Source organism: Lycium ferocissimum, chromosome 3 (genome assembly GCF_029784015.1).
Source record: "Lycium ferocissimum isolate CSIRO_LF1 chromosome 3, AGI_CSIRO_Lferr_CH_V1, whole genome shotgun sequence".
NCBI lineage: Eukaryota > Viridiplantae > Streptophyta > Magnoliopsida > Solanales > Solanaceae > Lycium > Lycium ferocissimum.
The window spans coordinates 2,833,927-2,852,436 of record NC_081344.1 but is presented as its reverse complement, the minus strand read 5'-3'; the positions used below and the strand labels follow the sequence as shown (position 1 = coordinate 2,852,436).

At 33.4% G+C, this 18,510-nt stretch overlaps 3 protein-coding genes across 5 annotated transcripts; all 3 read right to left on the bottom strand.

The window, feature by feature from the left end:
- Positions 1–383: 383 nt before the first annotated feature.
- Positions 384–5,622, bottom strand: LOC132049257 (protein POLYCHOME-like). 3 transcript variants are annotated; one of them, XM_059439997.1, is made up of 4 exons: positions 5,494–5,622; positions 4,423–4,787; positions 1,188–1,296; positions 384–1,148 (listed from the first exon to the last, which is right to left on the bottom strand). In XM_059439997.1, exons 2-4 carry the CDS (start codon positions 4,765–4,767, stop codon positions 892–894), a joined length of 711 nt encoding a protein of 236 aa, XP_059295980.1. In that variant the 5' UTR covers positions 4,768–4,787; positions 5,494–5,622; the 3' UTR covers positions 384–891. The 3 variants fall into 3 exon arrangements, with proteins under 3 accessions (XP_059295980.1, XP_059295978.1, XP_059295979.1); XM_059439995.1 differs by having other exon boundaries at positions 384–1,296; positions 5,494–5,619; XM_059439996.1 differs by lacking the exon at positions 5,494–5,622 and having other exon boundaries at positions 384–1,296; positions 4,423–4,856.
- Positions 5,623–10,008: 4,386 nt separating this feature from the next.
- On the bottom strand, positions 10,009–12,830 carry LOC132050754 (2-oxoglutarate-dependent dioxygenase DAO-like). The gene is made up of 3 exons (XM_059442118.1): positions 12,505–12,830; positions 11,357–11,678; positions 10,009–10,254 (listed from the first exon to the last, which is right to left on the bottom strand). Exons 1-3 carry the CDS (start codon positions 12,828–12,830, stop codon positions 10,009–10,011), a joined length of 894 nt encoding a protein of 297 aa, XP_059298101.1.
- Positions 12,831–13,180: 350 nt separating this feature from the next.
- On the bottom strand, positions 13,181–17,099 carry LOC132049256 (zinc finger A20 and AN1 domain-containing stress-associated protein 8-like). The gene is made up of 2 exons (XM_059439994.1): positions 16,934–17,099; positions 13,181–14,092 (listed from the first exon to the last, which is right to left on the bottom strand). The coding sequence occupies exon 2, from the start codon at positions 14,088–14,090 to the stop codon at positions 13,596–13,598; it is 495 nt and encodes a 164-aa protein (XP_059295977.1). The 5' UTR covers positions 14,091–14,092; positions 16,934–17,099; the 3' UTR covers positions 13,181–13,595.
- Positions 17,100–18,510: the final 1,411 nt, after the last annotated feature.

Genomic DNA, 18,510 nt, shown 5'->3' with positions numbered 1-18,510 from the left:
TACCCCTACATATATCATTTGTTGTGGGCGGGGGTGTTTCGCCTTTTTACTTATTTTATCCTAGTTCAACAAGAGATAGCTTAATGGACAGATCATGTTAGTTACCCTAAGAGCAGACTATGCAAAAAATGTTAACACTATCAAAGTAGTTTTAACTTATGTAACATTATTTTTACCCAGATGTTGTTCCAGTTTCATGAATACTTACATCAATCATAGGACACTGGTTCTATGCATGTAACACCATACCGTCTGCTTATGGGGTCTTGGCTTCCAGTCTAGGTAAAAATGTATGCATAGATAGGGACAGTTGAAGGGGAATTTAATTTGGCAAAAACAATAAGAGCTGCCAGTCTACGATCAAGTTATATGAGTTCAGGACGTGTGAAAACAATATCTCATAACAAAGCAAGATGAGGCTCATACAATGAACTTCAATATATTTGGTTCTTTTCTTCTCTGAATCCAGTGCATAGCTGGAGAATAGTACACCAGGTTCCCTCTAAATAGGGTATAGTTCCAAAATAACAAACAACCATAGAACTGCATCTCCTTTTATCAAATACTAAACAAAACTCAAGTATGAAACCAAAATCAGACACTATTTACATATTCAAATGCATATCTCCAGCATATAATCAATAGAACCAGGAAGACAGCAAAAGAAAACTTCAGCAGGATGTAAAAGTCAACTCTATAAGGTACATTCTAATTCCAATTACTGACAAGGAACAGAAAGATATCGAAAGATATCCTAATTTCAACTAAGTGTCTGATCATCAGAAGATGATCCACATATTACCTCTCCCCCGTCAGCCGTACTATCTCCTTTCTCCAAATTTCCAAGCCTGTGTGCCTCAACCTTGATTGAGTTGGACATCAAATGGAAAATCATCGCATGGACATTAAAGTTTTAACTCTTTTCTCCCTCTCTTGTTTCCTAGCACTTGGGGTCCTCTTCAATTTATGCAGTTCTTCCTTCACATCTTTCTCAACAGTTTCGATTGAGTCCAGCAGCTTTCTTCCTGGTGTGACGCAATCAGAGGCTCCAGAACTACCTGCTTCTGGTTTTTGATTGGTGATATCAAGCAATATCTTTGGCACTTTACCAACAGATTTGGGATAATACCTGTTTCTGGTTTTTAGACCTGGAGTAAGCATAGGATCATTGGGATCAAGTTGAGCACCAGATGTAGATTCAGAAGGATCAGGAACAGTGTGGTCCTGAGGTACAACACTCTCAAGTTGTTCCCCGCCTTCACTTTCTCTCAAGCGAGCTCTTGTTCTTTCAATGGCCTATGGAGGGAATCCAATTACAATCAGACTCATCCAGTTTACATGATACCAAATATGTCTTCTCTTAGAACTATATAAATTAAAACTTGAGAGCATGTAGCTATGTTAAGATGTAATAAAATATCAAATCCTACCATGTAACTAGATAAGCAAGCAAGTAGGTGAGCTCGAGTGAACTCATACATCGCCACAAGCATGTCAGAGCTTTCTTAAGAAAGCAAAGAATTTCTCCTGTCTCGTTCTATTTTCTAATAGTAAAGGTTATTGTCAGAAACTTGAATTGAGAGCATTATTCAGCTACTAATACTGATTGATCTTAATTTGTCTATTTAAGTTGGGTGGCTGAACAGTTGAGGTAATGAGAGACATGCTGGGCCAGTATAATGCATAGATAAAACTGCAAAAGGAAAAAATAAAAAGAAACAAAATACATTAGAAGGTAATTGATAAGTATATGTGAATTGTGAGCATAGATTAATCTTTATACAGAAATGCAAACTTTATATGTATTTCATGGTATCAACCTATCAGGTTAGCTTCCGGTCTCTTTTTCTTCTTCCTCTATCCTATTCTTTTTCAGCTTTATGCCATTATCTTCTTCCAGTCTGATATAGCTTCAATATTTGCGTCCCTCTCTCTAGCTACCTCTCATTCTGTCACTTCTCAATACATCAAAGATCCTGTTATTTATGTTATTTGATTAAGCACACTATATGTTATGGACGAAACTTCTTTTGCCTCTTTTCAAAGGCCAACTTAAACTCTATGTTATGGAGGAAATTTCTTTTGCCTCTGTTCAAACATCATAGGGATATAGTTTTATTGATGGAAGCTACTTTTGCTAATAGAATTCCACTTTATATTGTTCAAAGTCATTTATCAAAGCATCTCTGGACTATTATCAACCCAATCAAACTCTTAACTCTCTCATAAATGTTACAGTACTATATAGATTGGGGGGGATAACTAAATCTTTGCACATAATACTTTTTGTATGTACTACCTTGCTTTAAGATACGGCAAGATAACTCACTAATTCAAATTGGGTACAGAACACTGTTCATGATGATTACTTATATATAAAGATTGTCTAGACATTCCTAAAAGGCTATTGCAAGTAATGGAACTTCCTGTATTGAGCAATAGACATCTTAATGCACATAGGCTATTGCAATGCAAACAAGTAGAGAAATCTTAAACTGTAAACAGCCAGATGAATCCAAACAAACAAACAGTGAGATAGAAGACAACAATTGAACTCCTCTTTTATCCCAAAATGACCAAAACATACTCTTGCTAGAACTACTTAATGCTAATTGCTACCTGAATCCAAACTTTATCAGGCAATCAAATGTCTACTTAGAAACACAAATGTAAGATAAGCAACCTAAAAACAAGCAATGCAGTTACTCCTATAGTTCCTTGGACCAAATTTATGATAAATTATGAATAGCAAATCAAGATTATGCCCAATAAAGTTTAATCTCTAAAAAAAGGCTTAGGAGCCGTTTGGACATGGTTTGAAACCATGAGATAAAACCATGATTTGAACTATGTTTGGACATGCAATTTGGATATCTTAAGCTGTATTTTTTCTTATAGACATAAAAACCCCACAAGTTGTGAAAACTATCAAAATATTCTTGCTTCTTATACAATCTTACTAAATGAGCAAGTCATAGTTCATAACAAAATTGATACGCTACTAGAAGGCCTTTCTAAAAAATACAACACCAATTGATCAAACTTTAGTTCAATAAAAAAGAAAATCTAATATAAATAGTAACGTAACTATTAACATAACTTGTAATGTAACTACTCTTTAATATAATCCTCCAACATGGTAGACATAAATAAAGGTTGGTAAATGGTTGGTGGGAGTAATTGTTAAAAATATCGACCAACTTATGGGTCTTTTTTTTTTTATAAACATGAGTCAAATATATTTGAAACCATGGTTTGATACCCAAATCATGCCTTTTTGGATGATTTGCGATTTGAAACCATGAGATGGAATGCATGTCCAAACGTTGATTTCATCTCATGGTTTCAAACCATGGTTTCAAATCGCATGTCCAAACGCCTACTTAAATAGGCAAAAAGTGGTTACCCTGACAATGGAAGTAATTACATTCAGACTCCGGAAGTATTCATTTTGCGCCAATTTTTATTGCACTAGTTTCTTTTAGACCCATTAGCTAGTAGTATATATTCTGTTGGTGTAACCATCGTAAAATTTATCAATGAAATTATCTCTTAGCTTCTTTAGTGTAGTTTTAGCTTAGCTAAATTTCTTTCCAAATTCAATCTTGCAACAATCTCTTACTATAAACCAGTTACTCCGATGAGAAATTAAGTATGAATAACAAAAAAAAGATTATGCATAAGTAGCTCAATAACTTTAAAAAAAAAAAAAGGCTTAAATAGGGAAGAGAGTAGTGTGTTTAGTAGTGTTTTCAACCTATGTATTATGAATACATGTAGTAGTTATACACCATATTCAATATTCTTATATATAGTAAATGATGACTTTAACAATACAGGTACTATTCATATTCTAATACACTCTACTCATTTAATACAACAAACCGGACAGTTGATATAAAAAAAAAATTACTAATCTTAGCATTACTAATACTCCATATTCAGTACTATTCTTATACACGTTACCAAATGACCCCTTACTCCTATAGTTCGTTGGACCAAATATATGAGAAATTAACTATGAATAGCAAGTCAAGATTATGCCCAAGAAGTTCAATCACTAAAAAAAGGCTTAAATAGTTAAGTAAGTAGTTACCATTACAGTGGAAGTGACCATTTTATTTTTACATTTTCTCAGATAGAAGACAACATTTGAACTTATCTTTTATCCCAAAATGACCAAAACATACTCTTGCTAGAACAACTATTGCTAGATGAATTCAAACTCTATCAGGCAATCAAAGGTTGACTTACAACACAAATGATAAGACAAGCGATGCTAAAGCGTGCAGTAACTATTTCCATATTCTAAATCCACCTCTCATTATCAACCAGTTGCTCACTATAGTTCATTGGACCAAATATATGACAAATCAACCATGAATAGCAAGAAAAAAGTTAGTTAGTCAAGAAAATAGTTACCCTGACAATGGAAGTGATGTCACGGAGAGGAGTTCTTGGATACCAAGAAGGAAGGACACTATGACGCCCTCGATTTCTGCCCTGATGACCTGTTGGCGAAATGTTCTGACGACCAATCACCCTAGCTGGAGTTCGTCCACGCCTATTTCTTGGCGACCCAAAACCACCAATTCTTCCAGTACCACCACCACCACCACGAGTTGCTGTCGCCGGAGTCCCTGTGGAAGGTGATTCATCCTCTAAAATCTCAATGCTACCTCTGCCAATTGATGACCTTGTTCGTCTACGAGTGTAAACTTCTATTGGATCTTCTTGCCTGGATAATCTGTCCCTTCCTTCAGCCATTTCTTTTACAATATATTCAACTGAAAACAAAAGGCAAAAAAATATTATATAATCATTCAATCAACTACATCTAGCTGTGAGAGGTGATTTGAATCATCCAAACAAGTAAATGTCAGTTTTCTGAAAGAAAAAAAAAAGAGTATCACTAGAACCCAGATAGCAAATGGATCAATTTCATATACCAGATTGAATCTTTTACCAAAAAGCAAACAAAGAAATATTATCTAAATCATTCAATCAACTGGTACATCTTAATCCTTTACTAGTTTTCAAATGTGATCTGAATCATCTAACTATACCGCTTTAATTGAATTCATTTCATTCCCAAACAAGTAAATGTTAGTTTTCAGACCCAAAAAAAAAATTATAATTAGAACCCATTTGATAACAAAGCAAATACATCAATTTCAATTACCAGATTGAATCTTTTATGCAAAATCAAGAAAAATTTGAGTGACCCAGAACAGCATTTTAGCATGAAAATATAGACAACTGATAGCAAATGCATCAAGAACAAGTAAATGTTAGTTTTCAGAAAGTAAAAGAAAAAAAAACAATATTATAATCAGAACCCATTTGATAGCAAAGCAAATACATCAATTACAAAATCATTTATCAAAAAAAAAAAAAAAAAAAAAGGTGACCCAGAAGACAATTTTAGCAGGAAAATGTATACAAGTAATAACAAATGCATCAATTTTCATATGTAAAAGAAAGTTAATTTACCTTGAAAATGTTGTGGGTTTGTATTTAGGGTTGTTGTTGAGGCTTTATTTTTGGTGTAAAGTGGAAAAATGAATTGAAAAGATAGAGAAGCTTAGAGAGAGAGAGAGATAGGCACATTGGCAATTTTTCAAAAATTCATTTGGGCGGTTCTTTATAACAAAATGAAAATTTTCACAACTGAAACATTCAAAAATTTTGAAATTTTTTTTAAAATAAAATGAAAATTTTAAATGGGGAGCACGTGAGGTGGGATTAATCATTTGAATTGGAAATTAAAAAGGTATGGGAGTTTTAATGGTGAGCACGTGATGTGTTATCAGATTCAAATTTTGGTTCAGAAAGCCGTTTTAATATCGTCAAATGGGCTTAAGCTTCTGTTTCTCAGGGTGTCATTTGCATTTTTGGCCCTGTTTTGTGATGATCTTTAATTTGTTGCTCATTAATACAAATAACTTTTTCGCAGGCATAAGTACCTCACAAGTTATATCCGTGTCAATATAAATTTTTAAGAACTTATATACCACTAGGCAAATTGCCTCGGATTGCCTTCATATGGACTGGTCTTTAATTTTTTTCCCTCAAGTCGCTGGTCTTTAATTTTTGCTCTCACTTCTCATTTAATGAAAATTTGTGGGTCAAAGTACCTTATTCGCAGGTCTATGAAATCAGAGATTCTGGGTTCAATCCCCAAGAGAGTAGACAAAAAAAAATCTTTTTTTTTTTTTGGTAACAAATGTAAATATTACCATTAACAAACAAAAATAATTACACCTAAAGAGCACCTAATCTCATGACCACCTTCTAAGAAGTGTGTCATTCAATCAAGCCTCCAACAAGTCTATTTACATAAAGAACTGCTATATTAATGAACCACATCTACTAGCCTTCTTAGAATGTCTAACTGCCTCTATTCTAGTAACAAAATCCTGTTTAATCTGCGTAATCGTTGTATCAATATCTACAAGCTCCTCTGAATATGGCTCTATATCTTGCTTGCCACACATTATATATGATTGCCCCCCTTCCCCCACCCCACCCATAGGGTTGTTACCACCTCTATATAGAACTGCTTCCATTTCCTTTTCCTGATTCTTGTCAGCACCTGTTTAGCTTCACCTATTGGTATTTGGACCCTTGCCCATTGCACAATAGCAGCTAAGACCCTCCTGGTCCAAACACAATCCAAGAACAAGTGGACTTGTGTTTCAGTGGTCTGACCATCACACAAGCTACATAGAGAATTATCTACTGGAATATTCAATCTATGGAGCCTCTTCTTTGTGAGTAATCTGCCCTGTACAGCAAGCCAAAAAATAAATTTATGTTTAGGTTGAAGTACACCGCTTCATATCAAATCTGAGCCTCTCAGTCTAATTTGTAGAAGAAAAAAATTTCAAGGCAAGGTTTTCATAGAAACTATACCTACTCGGGGCAAAGAAGCCTTAAGGCATAGTTCTGTACAGTATTTTTAAAGGCGTTTTCGGGGCGAGTCTCGAGCCAGAGCGTATCAAAAACGCTCTCAGGCGCAAATAAAAGGCATAAATCCATAGGGCATAATATGCCCTAGAATTTAGGGCGTAAGTCCCGAGAGCAAAAGTGTAAACCCCAAGCGTTTTTGCGTACGTAACGGGCGTTAAATTTGATTTTTTATTGTTTTAAAAATATTTTTGCCATAGATTATGATTTTTACTATTGGTGTAATGATTTTTATACTTCATGTTATCATATTGTAGTGGTTTTTTTCTAAAATATATAAATAAAGAAAGCAACTTTCATAAGAAATAAAAAATAACACTGTCATAAATAATTTTTTAGATGATTATATCTGAAATTGATAGGATAGAGATTTCATAGCGCTATGTTCTTGAAGCAAGTTTATTCATTTGTTAACTCTTACACTTTTACCCTTCTCCTTCTTTGAAATATATAAATAAAAATCAGGTAAAAAAAATTAGTTTAGGTGGGAAGAACAATTAGATATGGAGATTGATGATGAAAATTTCATTTTAAGATTATCTAAACTTCTATCATTTTTTGTGTTGTTACCTTTCTCAAATAATAATTGTAATAATTATTTTTATATTATTGGTGATTTATTTGAATACACTTAGAATTTTAATAAAAAAATTACTTTTGCTTATTTTTTCAGTAATAAAATTATAAAATTGAAGATACATGAGACATGCGCCTCGTAGATCCATGGAACTTACGCCCACCCGTGTCTCGGGGATCACGCCTGGCCCTATGATGCATAAAACGCCTCGCCCCCCCCCCCCCCTCCCTTAAAACGCCGGTACAGAACCATGCCGGACAAGGCATAGTTTCTAAATAGGTACATAGAAACTTTGCTATGCCGGAAAAGGCATACTACATAACTATGCCTTAAGGCATAACTTTGACCGAATAAGCATAGTTTATATGAAAACCTTACCTTACGAAATTATTATTTTTTACTCTATTGAGGTTTGAACCCAAAATGTTATGGGTAATTTCGGCCACTTTTTTATTACTTAAAGCGCTGACGGAAAAAAAAGACCAGCAATTGAGGGACAAAAATTAAAGACCACCCCAAGATCCAATCATGCGAATCTTGCTGGGTCATTTGCTGAAGTTGAGTGGGCAATTCGCAGAATTGTCCTTCTTTTGGGGTGGTCTTTAAATTTTGCCCCTCATATTTGAAATGTTTAAATTTTGCCCTTCGGCTAACACCCATAGGTTCCAGGTTCGAACCCACGCGCAGTCAAAATTTTAAAAAAAATTCGCAAGGCAGTTTAAATTTCGCTATGCCGCCAACGGCATACACTTGTGAAGGAATTACCAAAGTTATGCCGGACCCATCATACTTATGCCTTGTGGGCAGACTTGGCATAAGTATGCGGTCCCAGATAACTTTGATAATTCCTTCACAAAGTTATGCGGATCCGATATAAAGTTTCCCGTTAAAAGTATGTACCAGCATAACTTTGTGAAGGAATTATCAAAGTTATGCTTAGGGTCCTAAAAATAAATATTTGAGTGATAAGTCATAGCATGTTTTGTTACCGGAGTTATCCCGTAAAGTAGTTCAAAATATTCATCATTCTTGTGGAAGCTTGCTAGATGTATCACGTGGAGGACCTAAAGTTTCGACATTGTGGATAGCATTCGGTGCTTGACCGACTATCTATAGCTAGCTTACTTACACGTAATTATTGTCTTGGCTTTATCTAAGATTTACTTCTTGACGAATAAACATGCTCTTGTCTTTGGTGGAAATGAAACGATGATCTTTGGTGCAAATGCAATTCATGATGAGGTTGTCAATCGTGCGGATGTGTTAATATTGTTAAGTTTGGATTCTATTTATTTTAATTAGGATGGGCATGTAGTTAAAAATTATGTGAAGAATCGACTTTTTCTTGAATACTTATGCCTTATGGGCGGACTTGGCATAAGTATGCTTTTAGGGTCCGATAACTTTGATAATTCCTTCACAAAGTTATGCTTGGGGGCATACTTTTAATGGGCAAACTTTTTCGGGACCCGCATAACTTTGTGAAGGAATTATCAAAGTTATCCGGGACCCGCATACTTATGCTAAGTCCGCCCACAAGGCATAAGTATGCGGGGTCCGCATAACTTTGTAATTCCTTAACAAAAGTATGTCGGGTCCGCATAGCGAAATTTAAACTCGCCTTGCGAATTTTTTTTTTTAAAATTTTGATTTTACGCGTGGGTTCGAACCTCCTATGGGTGTTAGCCGAAGGGCAAATTTTAAAGATTTCAAATATGAGGGGCAAAATTTAAAGACCACCCCAAAAGAAGGGCACTCCGCGCAAAAAAATGAAGTTGAGTGAGCCCATATTTCAGCGAATCATTTTCTTAAGTTGATTTACACAAATATCCATTTCTTAGGTCATCATTTAGATTTTGTCTTTATTTTGAAATTGTGACAATATAACTAATTGGATTAACAAAATTTTAGAGTGTCATCTAACTCTATAGAGTTTTAGACTGGACCTAACATTTTCTCATAAAATTTCAATTTGTTCGAAATGGATTTTTAGTCCGTAATCGAAAAGATCTATAAGTTGCAGAGAAGTATAAAGAGGATCATTTACTAAACAACCGTCACAAAGGAACAATTAGTAAAAATTTATGCTTTTCTTTTGACTTTTTTTGTGTTGCTACCCATTTTGATATATGTGTGTAAATGATCATTTTAAGTTTAAAATAGAACTAAAATAACCTTAAGTTGAAAGCAGTGATGACGATGATAGAAACTGATAAACTGGGGCATTACAAGTCATGACAGACGATATGACTTCATGTTATATTCAACGGAGCTATCATGTTGGATTATTCAATGTCAAAAGGTACAGACAAATAAAAGGGGAAAAAAACGTTACAGAAATCTGACATACAAATCATGATAGGCCGGTATGACTTCAAACTATATTCAATATAAATGTTTAATCGGATTACTCAAACCATATAAAACCATCACGATTTCAAAACTACAGATAAAGAAATCAGCTATTTTTTACGAAACAAGTCAAGAACTTCACCCTTTATGGATTTGGTAGAAGTTCGAAGGGCACAGTATTCTTCAAAATGAAAAGGAACATAGAGAGGAGGATGTTGATAATCCACTAGTTTAGAAGGTGTCTCCATTTTTTCATTTCTTGGACCCAACACAAAGAATGTAACGGAGTATCGTACTCTTGGTTCATTGCATTGTACTCTATGCCTCACATTGCAAATTCTTCCATTGCTCCATGCCTAGCACATTATATTTAGAAATGCATATATCAAAAAGGATTGCTAGAATCATAAAAATATAAAAAATAAGTCGGAAATGAAACTAAAGGTAAAAAATGAAAGACTAAGTAGCCGTTTGGCCATAAAAATTATTCACTTTTTTCCAGAAATTTTTCACTTTTTTTTTTTTTTTACTTTTAGGCGTTTGGCCATAAATATTCGGAATACAACTCCAGAGTTGTATTCCGGAATACCAAAAACAAGAAAAACTTGTTTTTAAAAAAAAAATCACTTTTTTCACTTTTTTACACTACATTTTACCAAAAACTACAATTTCAAAAACTATGGCCAAACACAACTCCAACTCCAACTTCAAAAATTCCAAAAAAAGTGAATTTATTTTTGGTATTTATGGCCAAACGGCACCTAAAGAAATATAACGTGAAAAATATCTTTTACTAATTGTTGAAAAAATAAGCTCTTTCACGTGTGAACTTAATTATTGGGCCTAGGCATCTAAATATTTTCTTTTAATATAACCATCTCGTATTCGAAATTCATTTGCCAGATTAATTTAAATTTTGGTTGCATAGAGCCCATTAAAGAGGGGAAGCACTCCTTACTAAGTGATTCTCCATTCTCAATATCCGAATCCAAGATTCTCCCTCTTGAGGGTTATTTAGATGTTTTTATTTGTTGTTAGACGGTGGTAAGAGTCGAACCCATGACGTTATTTACTCTTTTTTTTTTTTGAGTTAATTGGATAATTAATAGCAGTAGCATATAATAGCGCAAAATAACATCTACTCTAATATATCTAATCTAATAATATATCCAATTGCATCAACAATCTTATATAAAAGTTCAATTTTTTCGTGAATGTCACTTAAGTATATATTTTAAGCGTATAATAATCAATGTGAAACTTTAGACAACTTTAAACAATGGTATGCTAATATATACGTAACAACTTTCCCATCCCGGCGTTTACACCAATCAAATAATGCATGGCACATGCCTTTACATATACTCTTATCATTAAATTATAATTAATTTATTTTTCTGACCTTATTTAGGACTTAACCATGATAAATAAATAACAAGTAAACATAAAATGGCTGACCTTAGCAATATCTCCAGCATTAACAAAAAATGAACCTGGGATTGGATTAGCGGGAATAAATTCCCCAGTTTGGTCATCAAGCATTTCAAGGCCATTAACTAATTCATCATCCAATAATATTGTGAAAAATCCTTTATCAGAATGTGTTGTAGCTCCTGTTAATCCCACTGTTTCAAAATTATTGTTGTATTTATTGAATTTCATTAAGCAAGGCCAATCCTTAAACAAATCTCCACTTTCTAAACCAAAACCTTCCATGAGCTTACTCCCAAGTTTTTTTGTGAGATCATAAATTGCTTCTGAATACTTTACCATCACCTCCCTGCAACAAAACTCAAATGTTAATCATCATTCCACATGTTACTAAGTACTGAGCCACAATTATTTTATTTGATAAAGATCTCGGGTTTGAGTTTGAAAATAAAAAAATTACTCTTGGTATGACTCGTTTTCTCCTTAAACGGATCCTATATGATGCAAATCTAAATGAGTCTATAGTTTGTTTGGTCAAGTTTATGGGAAATCAAAAATGCTTATTTTAGAGAGAAAAAATAAGTATTTTAAAATAGTAACAAAAACGTTTTTTATAAGCTGAAAAAAACAGCTCTGCCCATAAGCACTTTTTGAAACATTGAAAATTATTGCTATACTTTTGACGGCAAAAGTTCTTCTTTTCGCATTAATTAGTCAAATATGATACTTTTCAAATGTACTTTTTCAAAAACCAATTTCATAAACAAGCAGATTCTAAAATGATTCAAACGGGCTAATATGGCTTATCTTTTTCATGTTATACTCAATAAGACATGAGACCAGATTAATTAGAATCCAAATGGCTGAAATTATAGAAGGCAAGCTGCTAAGTTTTATATTCCCTTCGTCCCAAAAATAAGCTTCATTTTTTCTTTTTAGAAAATAATTTGACTCGCTTTTAAAGTAAAAATGAATTAGATCAACTCAATATTTCAAAATTAAATTTAATTATTTAAAAACTATATGAAAAGCACTATAAATTACAATTAATTCTTCTTATGTCAATATGATGAAAATAAATTTTAAAATTATTGATCAAAATTGACATATAGTTTGAATCATGAAAAGCAAAACACGATAAATAATTTCAAACGGAGGGAGTATTACGAATTTACCTTTGATGTGGGAATAGATTCAATTGAGCACAAAAATGATCAACATCCTCAGGTAAAGTGGCATCATAAACTCCTAAGGACTCAAACATGGCACTAGTCATATTTACCGGAATATAGCCGAAGCTTTTGTCTTTGTGAACATTTAGCCCCTTCATTTCCACCGGAAGTTCCATCAACGCCCGGCCGACGGCCATTATTTCCGACAAGAAAGATGGTGGAACTCCATGATTAACAAGCCTGAAACAACCCCAACGTTCAAGTGATTTCACTATTTCATCACTAATTATGCTATGTTGCATGTCTATGATTGGCAAGCTCTTAGCCATAGTTTTTTTTTTTTTTTTCCTTTCAAATATTTACTCTAATTAGTTCTCGTTTCTATAATACTTGCTGATTCTCTTGCAATATATATACACACACACATAGTGGTTTGATATTTTAGTCTACAGTAAATCTCACAGCTAGGTATGCCGGCCTGACCAGACGTATCAAAAGCTTTTGTTTTGAAGCTTTTAGCAGTTTGTTACTCTTGGCCAGAACAAAAAAATGAAATGAAAAAATTGTATACATCAGATGAGACTAAAGACTAAAAAGGTAAGCTTACAATCTTTCGAAAGCAACTGCTTGTGCCCTTCGTTTGCTAGAAAGTCGGCATTTTGGTTAGCTTCTCTCCAGATATGTTTAATAGAAGCTTTGTTGAAATTTAACAAATATTTACACTCTACAATCTTCAATAATAGCCTCTCCAAATGTGATCGTGCTTGTTTTAAAGGGATAGTCATTATGCACATTATATTAGACATGAAGCAGAGAAATGGGAAAGAACAAGGACAAATTACAAATTCCATAAAAATGTCCACCAAACCAGCATATATAACAACTTACACACCAGAAATAATCTAGGCTCTAGTACTTGAAAAGAAACCCCCACCCCCCCCCCCCCCCCCCAACCCAAAAAAAAAAAAAAAAAACCCAACCCCAAACCAATTTTCATCGCCTTATACGATCCATGCATATTCATAGGAGACCCTGTAAGATGAGACCAACTTATCGGACTATGGACAGATTTTAAAGTAAAAGCATCATGCCTCTTATATCTTATTAAGCTTTTCTGCTACGATGACAGGATTTGCTTTTGCTATTGCATTCTGACCAGCATTCCTATAATCAAACGGGCAGTTGTGTTTGTCTGAATAACGATGAACAGCACAGAAAAGATTTCCACACTTGCAGTTGAAACCTGTTAAACCCACACGCTTACGACAAGCTGTGCACTTATTCGGACCCTCTTTTGGCTTCACTTCTGAAATCTCTGAGGTTATATCTGAAGATGCTTCTGCAGACACAACCTTTAATTCCGCTGATATGGCTTCTACAGCTTCTTTTTCAACACTGTTTGAGCTTCCATTTACGATGTTTTCGATGGATGCAGCTGCAAATTTTGCGTGTTCCTGCTTAAGTATCATTTCCTTGTGACACTTGGAACACATATTCATGGTGGCTGCACTACCGAAAAAACCACAGTTGTTGATGCAAAGGATGGGGCCTTCTGGAGCTCGGCAACCTGTCTCTTTAGATGACTCCATATCTGCAGTTAATAAGCCAATTCCACACAAGTTCATTAAGTACATTCTTCCATACTTGCTAGATTTTCGGTACTGGGACAATTTGGCATATTTAACAGCTTAAACAATTAATCATAACTTGAATTAAATTGCCAAAATGAGAGCTTTTCAGGCATGCTGTTAACACTAAGGAAGATTCAATTCACTAACTCACTAACTCAAATGATAAAATATGACATGGAGGCAACTAGTGGAAAAAAATGGCAGCTCTCTCTTCTCCACCGTCACAAGAAGATATTAAAAAGCAAGCTTAAAAGAAACACCTTTAGCGGAAACCATAACAGATGTTAAATAGTAATCACTTACCAGATATCTTTCTCATACATAACTCAAAACATGCTCATACATAACTCAAATCATGCGAGACATGTTAGCTGAGAAACTTCAAATTGCCTTTAACCAATCTTTATCTAGACATTTGCAATAGATTTGGATACAACTGTTATCACAGTTTAGTATATACCAAAATTTGAGTATCCGGTAAGATTTTTTTTTCTGGAAACTAGGTAAAAGCTGCTTTGAACTTGCATGTGAGTTAAGAGATTCATAACCGAAGTTCAAAGAAGGTACTATCCTCAATTCATACTAGAGGACGCTAAAATGAGACCCTCTAGGCTCAACTCCAGCTTGCTCAGCTCATTACCCCTTTATAAGAGACGAGAGAAAAACATATTTTACCAATAGACTTGCTAGGATGCCACCTCACTGCTGCCCATTACGACAGCTGATTATCATGCAATAACACTTTCTTTTTGCTACACGAGTTCTCTTGATAAGCAGTTACAATCACATATTCTGGACAGGCATGAGGCAATTTGATCTTATATTTCTTTACATACCAGTTAAACTATCTGACCACTTTCTAGCTGTTGTTATCTACTCTGTTTGGCATGTATTCTCGAAATGGTTTCCCTGTAAGAGACGAACACAAAAATGTCTCAACTATCCCTAAATAACTATAGTTCACTTGAACTTTAATTTGTTAAGTTGCTTACTACTTCTCAGCCTGGTGAATGTGAGATTACCAGTAAGATCACGAAATATTTCAAATTCAAAGAACCCGAAAAACCAATTCATCAAACAAGAACTAGTACTTATGAAGATCGTAAAACTTAGCTGACGTAATTCAGCAGAATGATGAAGATAAGAGAGAGAATTATACCGTATAACCAAATTTGCACAACAGAGTTCAGGGATGTTTTCTGTGAATTGATCATATCACAAGCTATATATGTCATCTAAATCTCATAGAAGTACAAAATGACTTCTTATAAAGATTAAGGGTGTGTTTGGTAGATCCAAAGAGCTCAGTTGGTTGGCTGGCTACCTGAACTTTCACCTAGTTGGTGAGGGTTCGAATCCCTACATTGTAATCCCCTTCCCCATTTCCCCTCCCCTACCCCCTATGTAATAAAAATATTAAAAAAAAAAAAAAAAAGGTGTGTTCGGTAATGGATGAAAATGTATTTCCAATTTCCTATGTTCGGTTGGTCAAAATTATTAAAAAATATTTTCTCTAGGATAACAAGTTCCTTAAAAATGATTAAAATGACTTCCCTAGCGGAAGCATGGAAAAAAAGTTCCATAAGTGGCATTCCACATTGATTGTGTCTTCCCCACCCTCCAACACACCTCATCTTCACCCCCACCTCCCATAGCCCCCAACCCCACACACCTACCCCTACCCCCATCCCATAGTATTTTGTCTAGATTATATACAAATACTTAATTTTAGGATTATATTTTTGCTTGAGTACCAAACACAAGACAATAAGTAAGAAACTCACTTATTTTCCGGTAAAACATTTTCCTTCGTACCGAAGACACCCTATAGTTAAACTTAAATATTGAAGTCTTGCAGTTCATACCCAGTACATTATTAAATGGTTAACATAAAGCAAAACAACAAACTTATAAAACCAGAACTCATCATGGTTCAAATCCTACAGGACCAAAAACACTAGGTGATTTCTTATATCCATCAAAAGCATTGACATATAGAGTTACCCTGTAACTGTGCTAGTGGAAGGAGCAAGTACCCGTGGACAGTGGCGGATCTAGCATGCTAGGTGGGGGTTCCATTGAACCCCCAAGTTTGGACGCGGAGCATAAATTTATGTATAAAAATTTATTAAAACTGCAATAAATAGTAGACATGAAGCCATAACTTTTAAAATACGCCGGGTTTACACTAAGAATCTTAAGTTTGAACCCATAGAGTTCAAATACTGGATCCGCCTCTGCGCGTGGAATTAGTCGGCGTGCACACAGCCCGAACACCATGGTTTAAAAAAAAAAAAAAAATCCTCAGCACAGAAGAACAGAACTCAATATCAATATCACAGCATAAAAGTAGTTGTCTTTGCACTGAAATGTGCCAAAAACTCAAACCTTTAAAGTTTAAACCACTTAACTCCTCCTCAATTTTATATATATATATATATATATATATATAAAACACCATAACATGCAAAACCACAAACACCATACTAGTCCAAAGTCTAACAAAGTACCAATATTTTGAACAATTACCAAAAAAAAGAACCTATTTTTGAACTTTTAGATGCAAATAAACATGCTTAAGAATAGACCACGATGACAAGACAAAACCCCTTTAATCTATAAAACCTTCTTAACGGTTCAATCAAATCGAAAGTTCTCCTCGATCTTCAAGTAAACAAAATTGAACCCATATATTTTTTTATTTTTTTTACTGAATCCCCAACAGAAGAAAACAATTAACCAAAAAAAATAAAAAATACAACCCCAGGAATTTATTAATCATAAATATACGAATGGCATACCTCAATCGAAGAATTGGAGAAATTGAGAGATGAAGAATAAGAGATGACGACAAATTTTTAAGATGATTAGGGAGGAGCTCCTAAGAAAAGAATATTAAAATGATACTCCTTTACCTTTTTAGGCCGTTTCAGAAAAGACAAACTCTTTCTAAATATAGAAACCTTTTTATTTTACTCTTAGGGTCTGTTTGGAAAGCCACCTGGTAATGGAATTGGTGTAATTACTACCCTAGTAATTACACAGCCTAGTAATTATATATTATTGTAATTACAATAACCTGTTTGTTTGTCATAATGTAATCACAATGTAATTACAAGCGTGCTGTTTGGTTGCACAAGTGTAATTACACAGTTAGTTTAATTTAAAATAAAACTTAACTATAAAAAATTTAAAATTAATATTTAAAAAATATGTGCCTTTATAAATGATATTAAATTAGCTATTTAATAACACATTGTTTCTTGAAAATACGTTAATTAATAATCATATATTTGTAACTAATATTGTAAAAAATAGTTGATATATAATTTCAAATTAATAATATTTTTATTTTAATTGATTATAAAACTTAAAATACTTTTTTTCGTGAGAACATCATGGGATTTGATGTTTGAAAAAAAAAAGAATATTTATAAATATAATGCCACAATATTATTCAAATGTTTAAAAAAAATTCTATTAATTATAAGTGAAAAATAAACAACAAGCAAGGTGAAATAATAAGTCAATAGTAATAAAGCAAATAAATTAAAGTTGAAAATATAACCTAACTTCAAAATCCAAAAGAATTTTTTTTAACATAATACTCTTATGTCAAATTCCAACATTACATAAGTAAGTTCCAACGTAATATAAGTAAATACTCCTATAATTCAAAAGAAAGGCAAAATATAAGTCTATAACCACATTCACAACGAAATTCTACTTTAATAACGTCACTCATTATGTGCCAAGTTTGTTAATGACTCATTCTTTCTAATATTAAGAGATGTAGTTCCAAAAATTAGAATAATATGCTAAATGAATAAAATAAAAAATAAAAATACGAAAGAATTACATGGACCCACAAGAAGTAAAGGTTGGGAATGAGAAGAAAGTAAATGAAATATAAATAATATAAAAAGAAAAATATATTTTAAAAAAATAAAAATAAAAAATAAATTAATTAATAGAAATAAAAAAATAAATTAGAAAAGCAAAGAAAAATAAATTAGAAAAGCAAAGAAATTAAAATAAAATAAAAACTAAATAATATAAATTAAAAAAAAATTAAAAAGAAAAGAAATAAAAAAATAAAAAATTAACTAAAAAGTAACTCTGTAATTACAGGGTGTAATTACACCCAATTCTCACCCCCCCCCCCTCGAGAATTGGAGAGTGTAATTACACCCTATCAATTACACCCAATTCCCACCTAACTGTGTAATTACCTGGTCAAACAAACAGGCCAAACTGTGTAATTACACCCAATTACATCCAATTCCAATTACCTGGGTGGCTTTCCAAACAGGCCCTTAATATTTCCTTGTAGTTTACGATATATTTAAAAATTTAGCTACACAAATATTAGTAGGTG

Coding starts and splice junctions, on each gene's coding strand:
- LOC132049256 (XM_059439994.1), bottom strand. CDS start 14,090: ATGGAGTCATCTAAAGAGACAGGTTGCCGAGCTCCAGAAGGCCCCATC.
- LOC132049257 (XM_059439995.1), bottom strand. CDS start 4,767: ATGGCTGAAGGAAGGGACAGATTATCCAGGCAAGAAGATCCAATAGAA. Junction 1,297..4,422: donor ACATCACTTCCATTGTCAGG/GTAACTATTTTC, acceptor TTCCCTCCATAG/GCCATTGAAAGAACAAGAGC.
- LOC132050754 (XM_059442118.1), bottom strand. CDS start 12,830: ATGGCTAAGAGCTTGCCAATCATAGACATGCAACATAGCATAATTAGT. Junction 11,679..12,504: donor AATCTATTCCCACATCAAAG/GTAAATTCGTAA, acceptor GTTTTGTTGCAG/GGAGGTGATGGTAAAGTATT. Junction 10,255..11,356: donor ATGCTGGAGATATTGCTAAG/GTCAGCCATTTT, acceptor ATAATGTGCTAG/GCATGGAGCAATGGAAGAAT.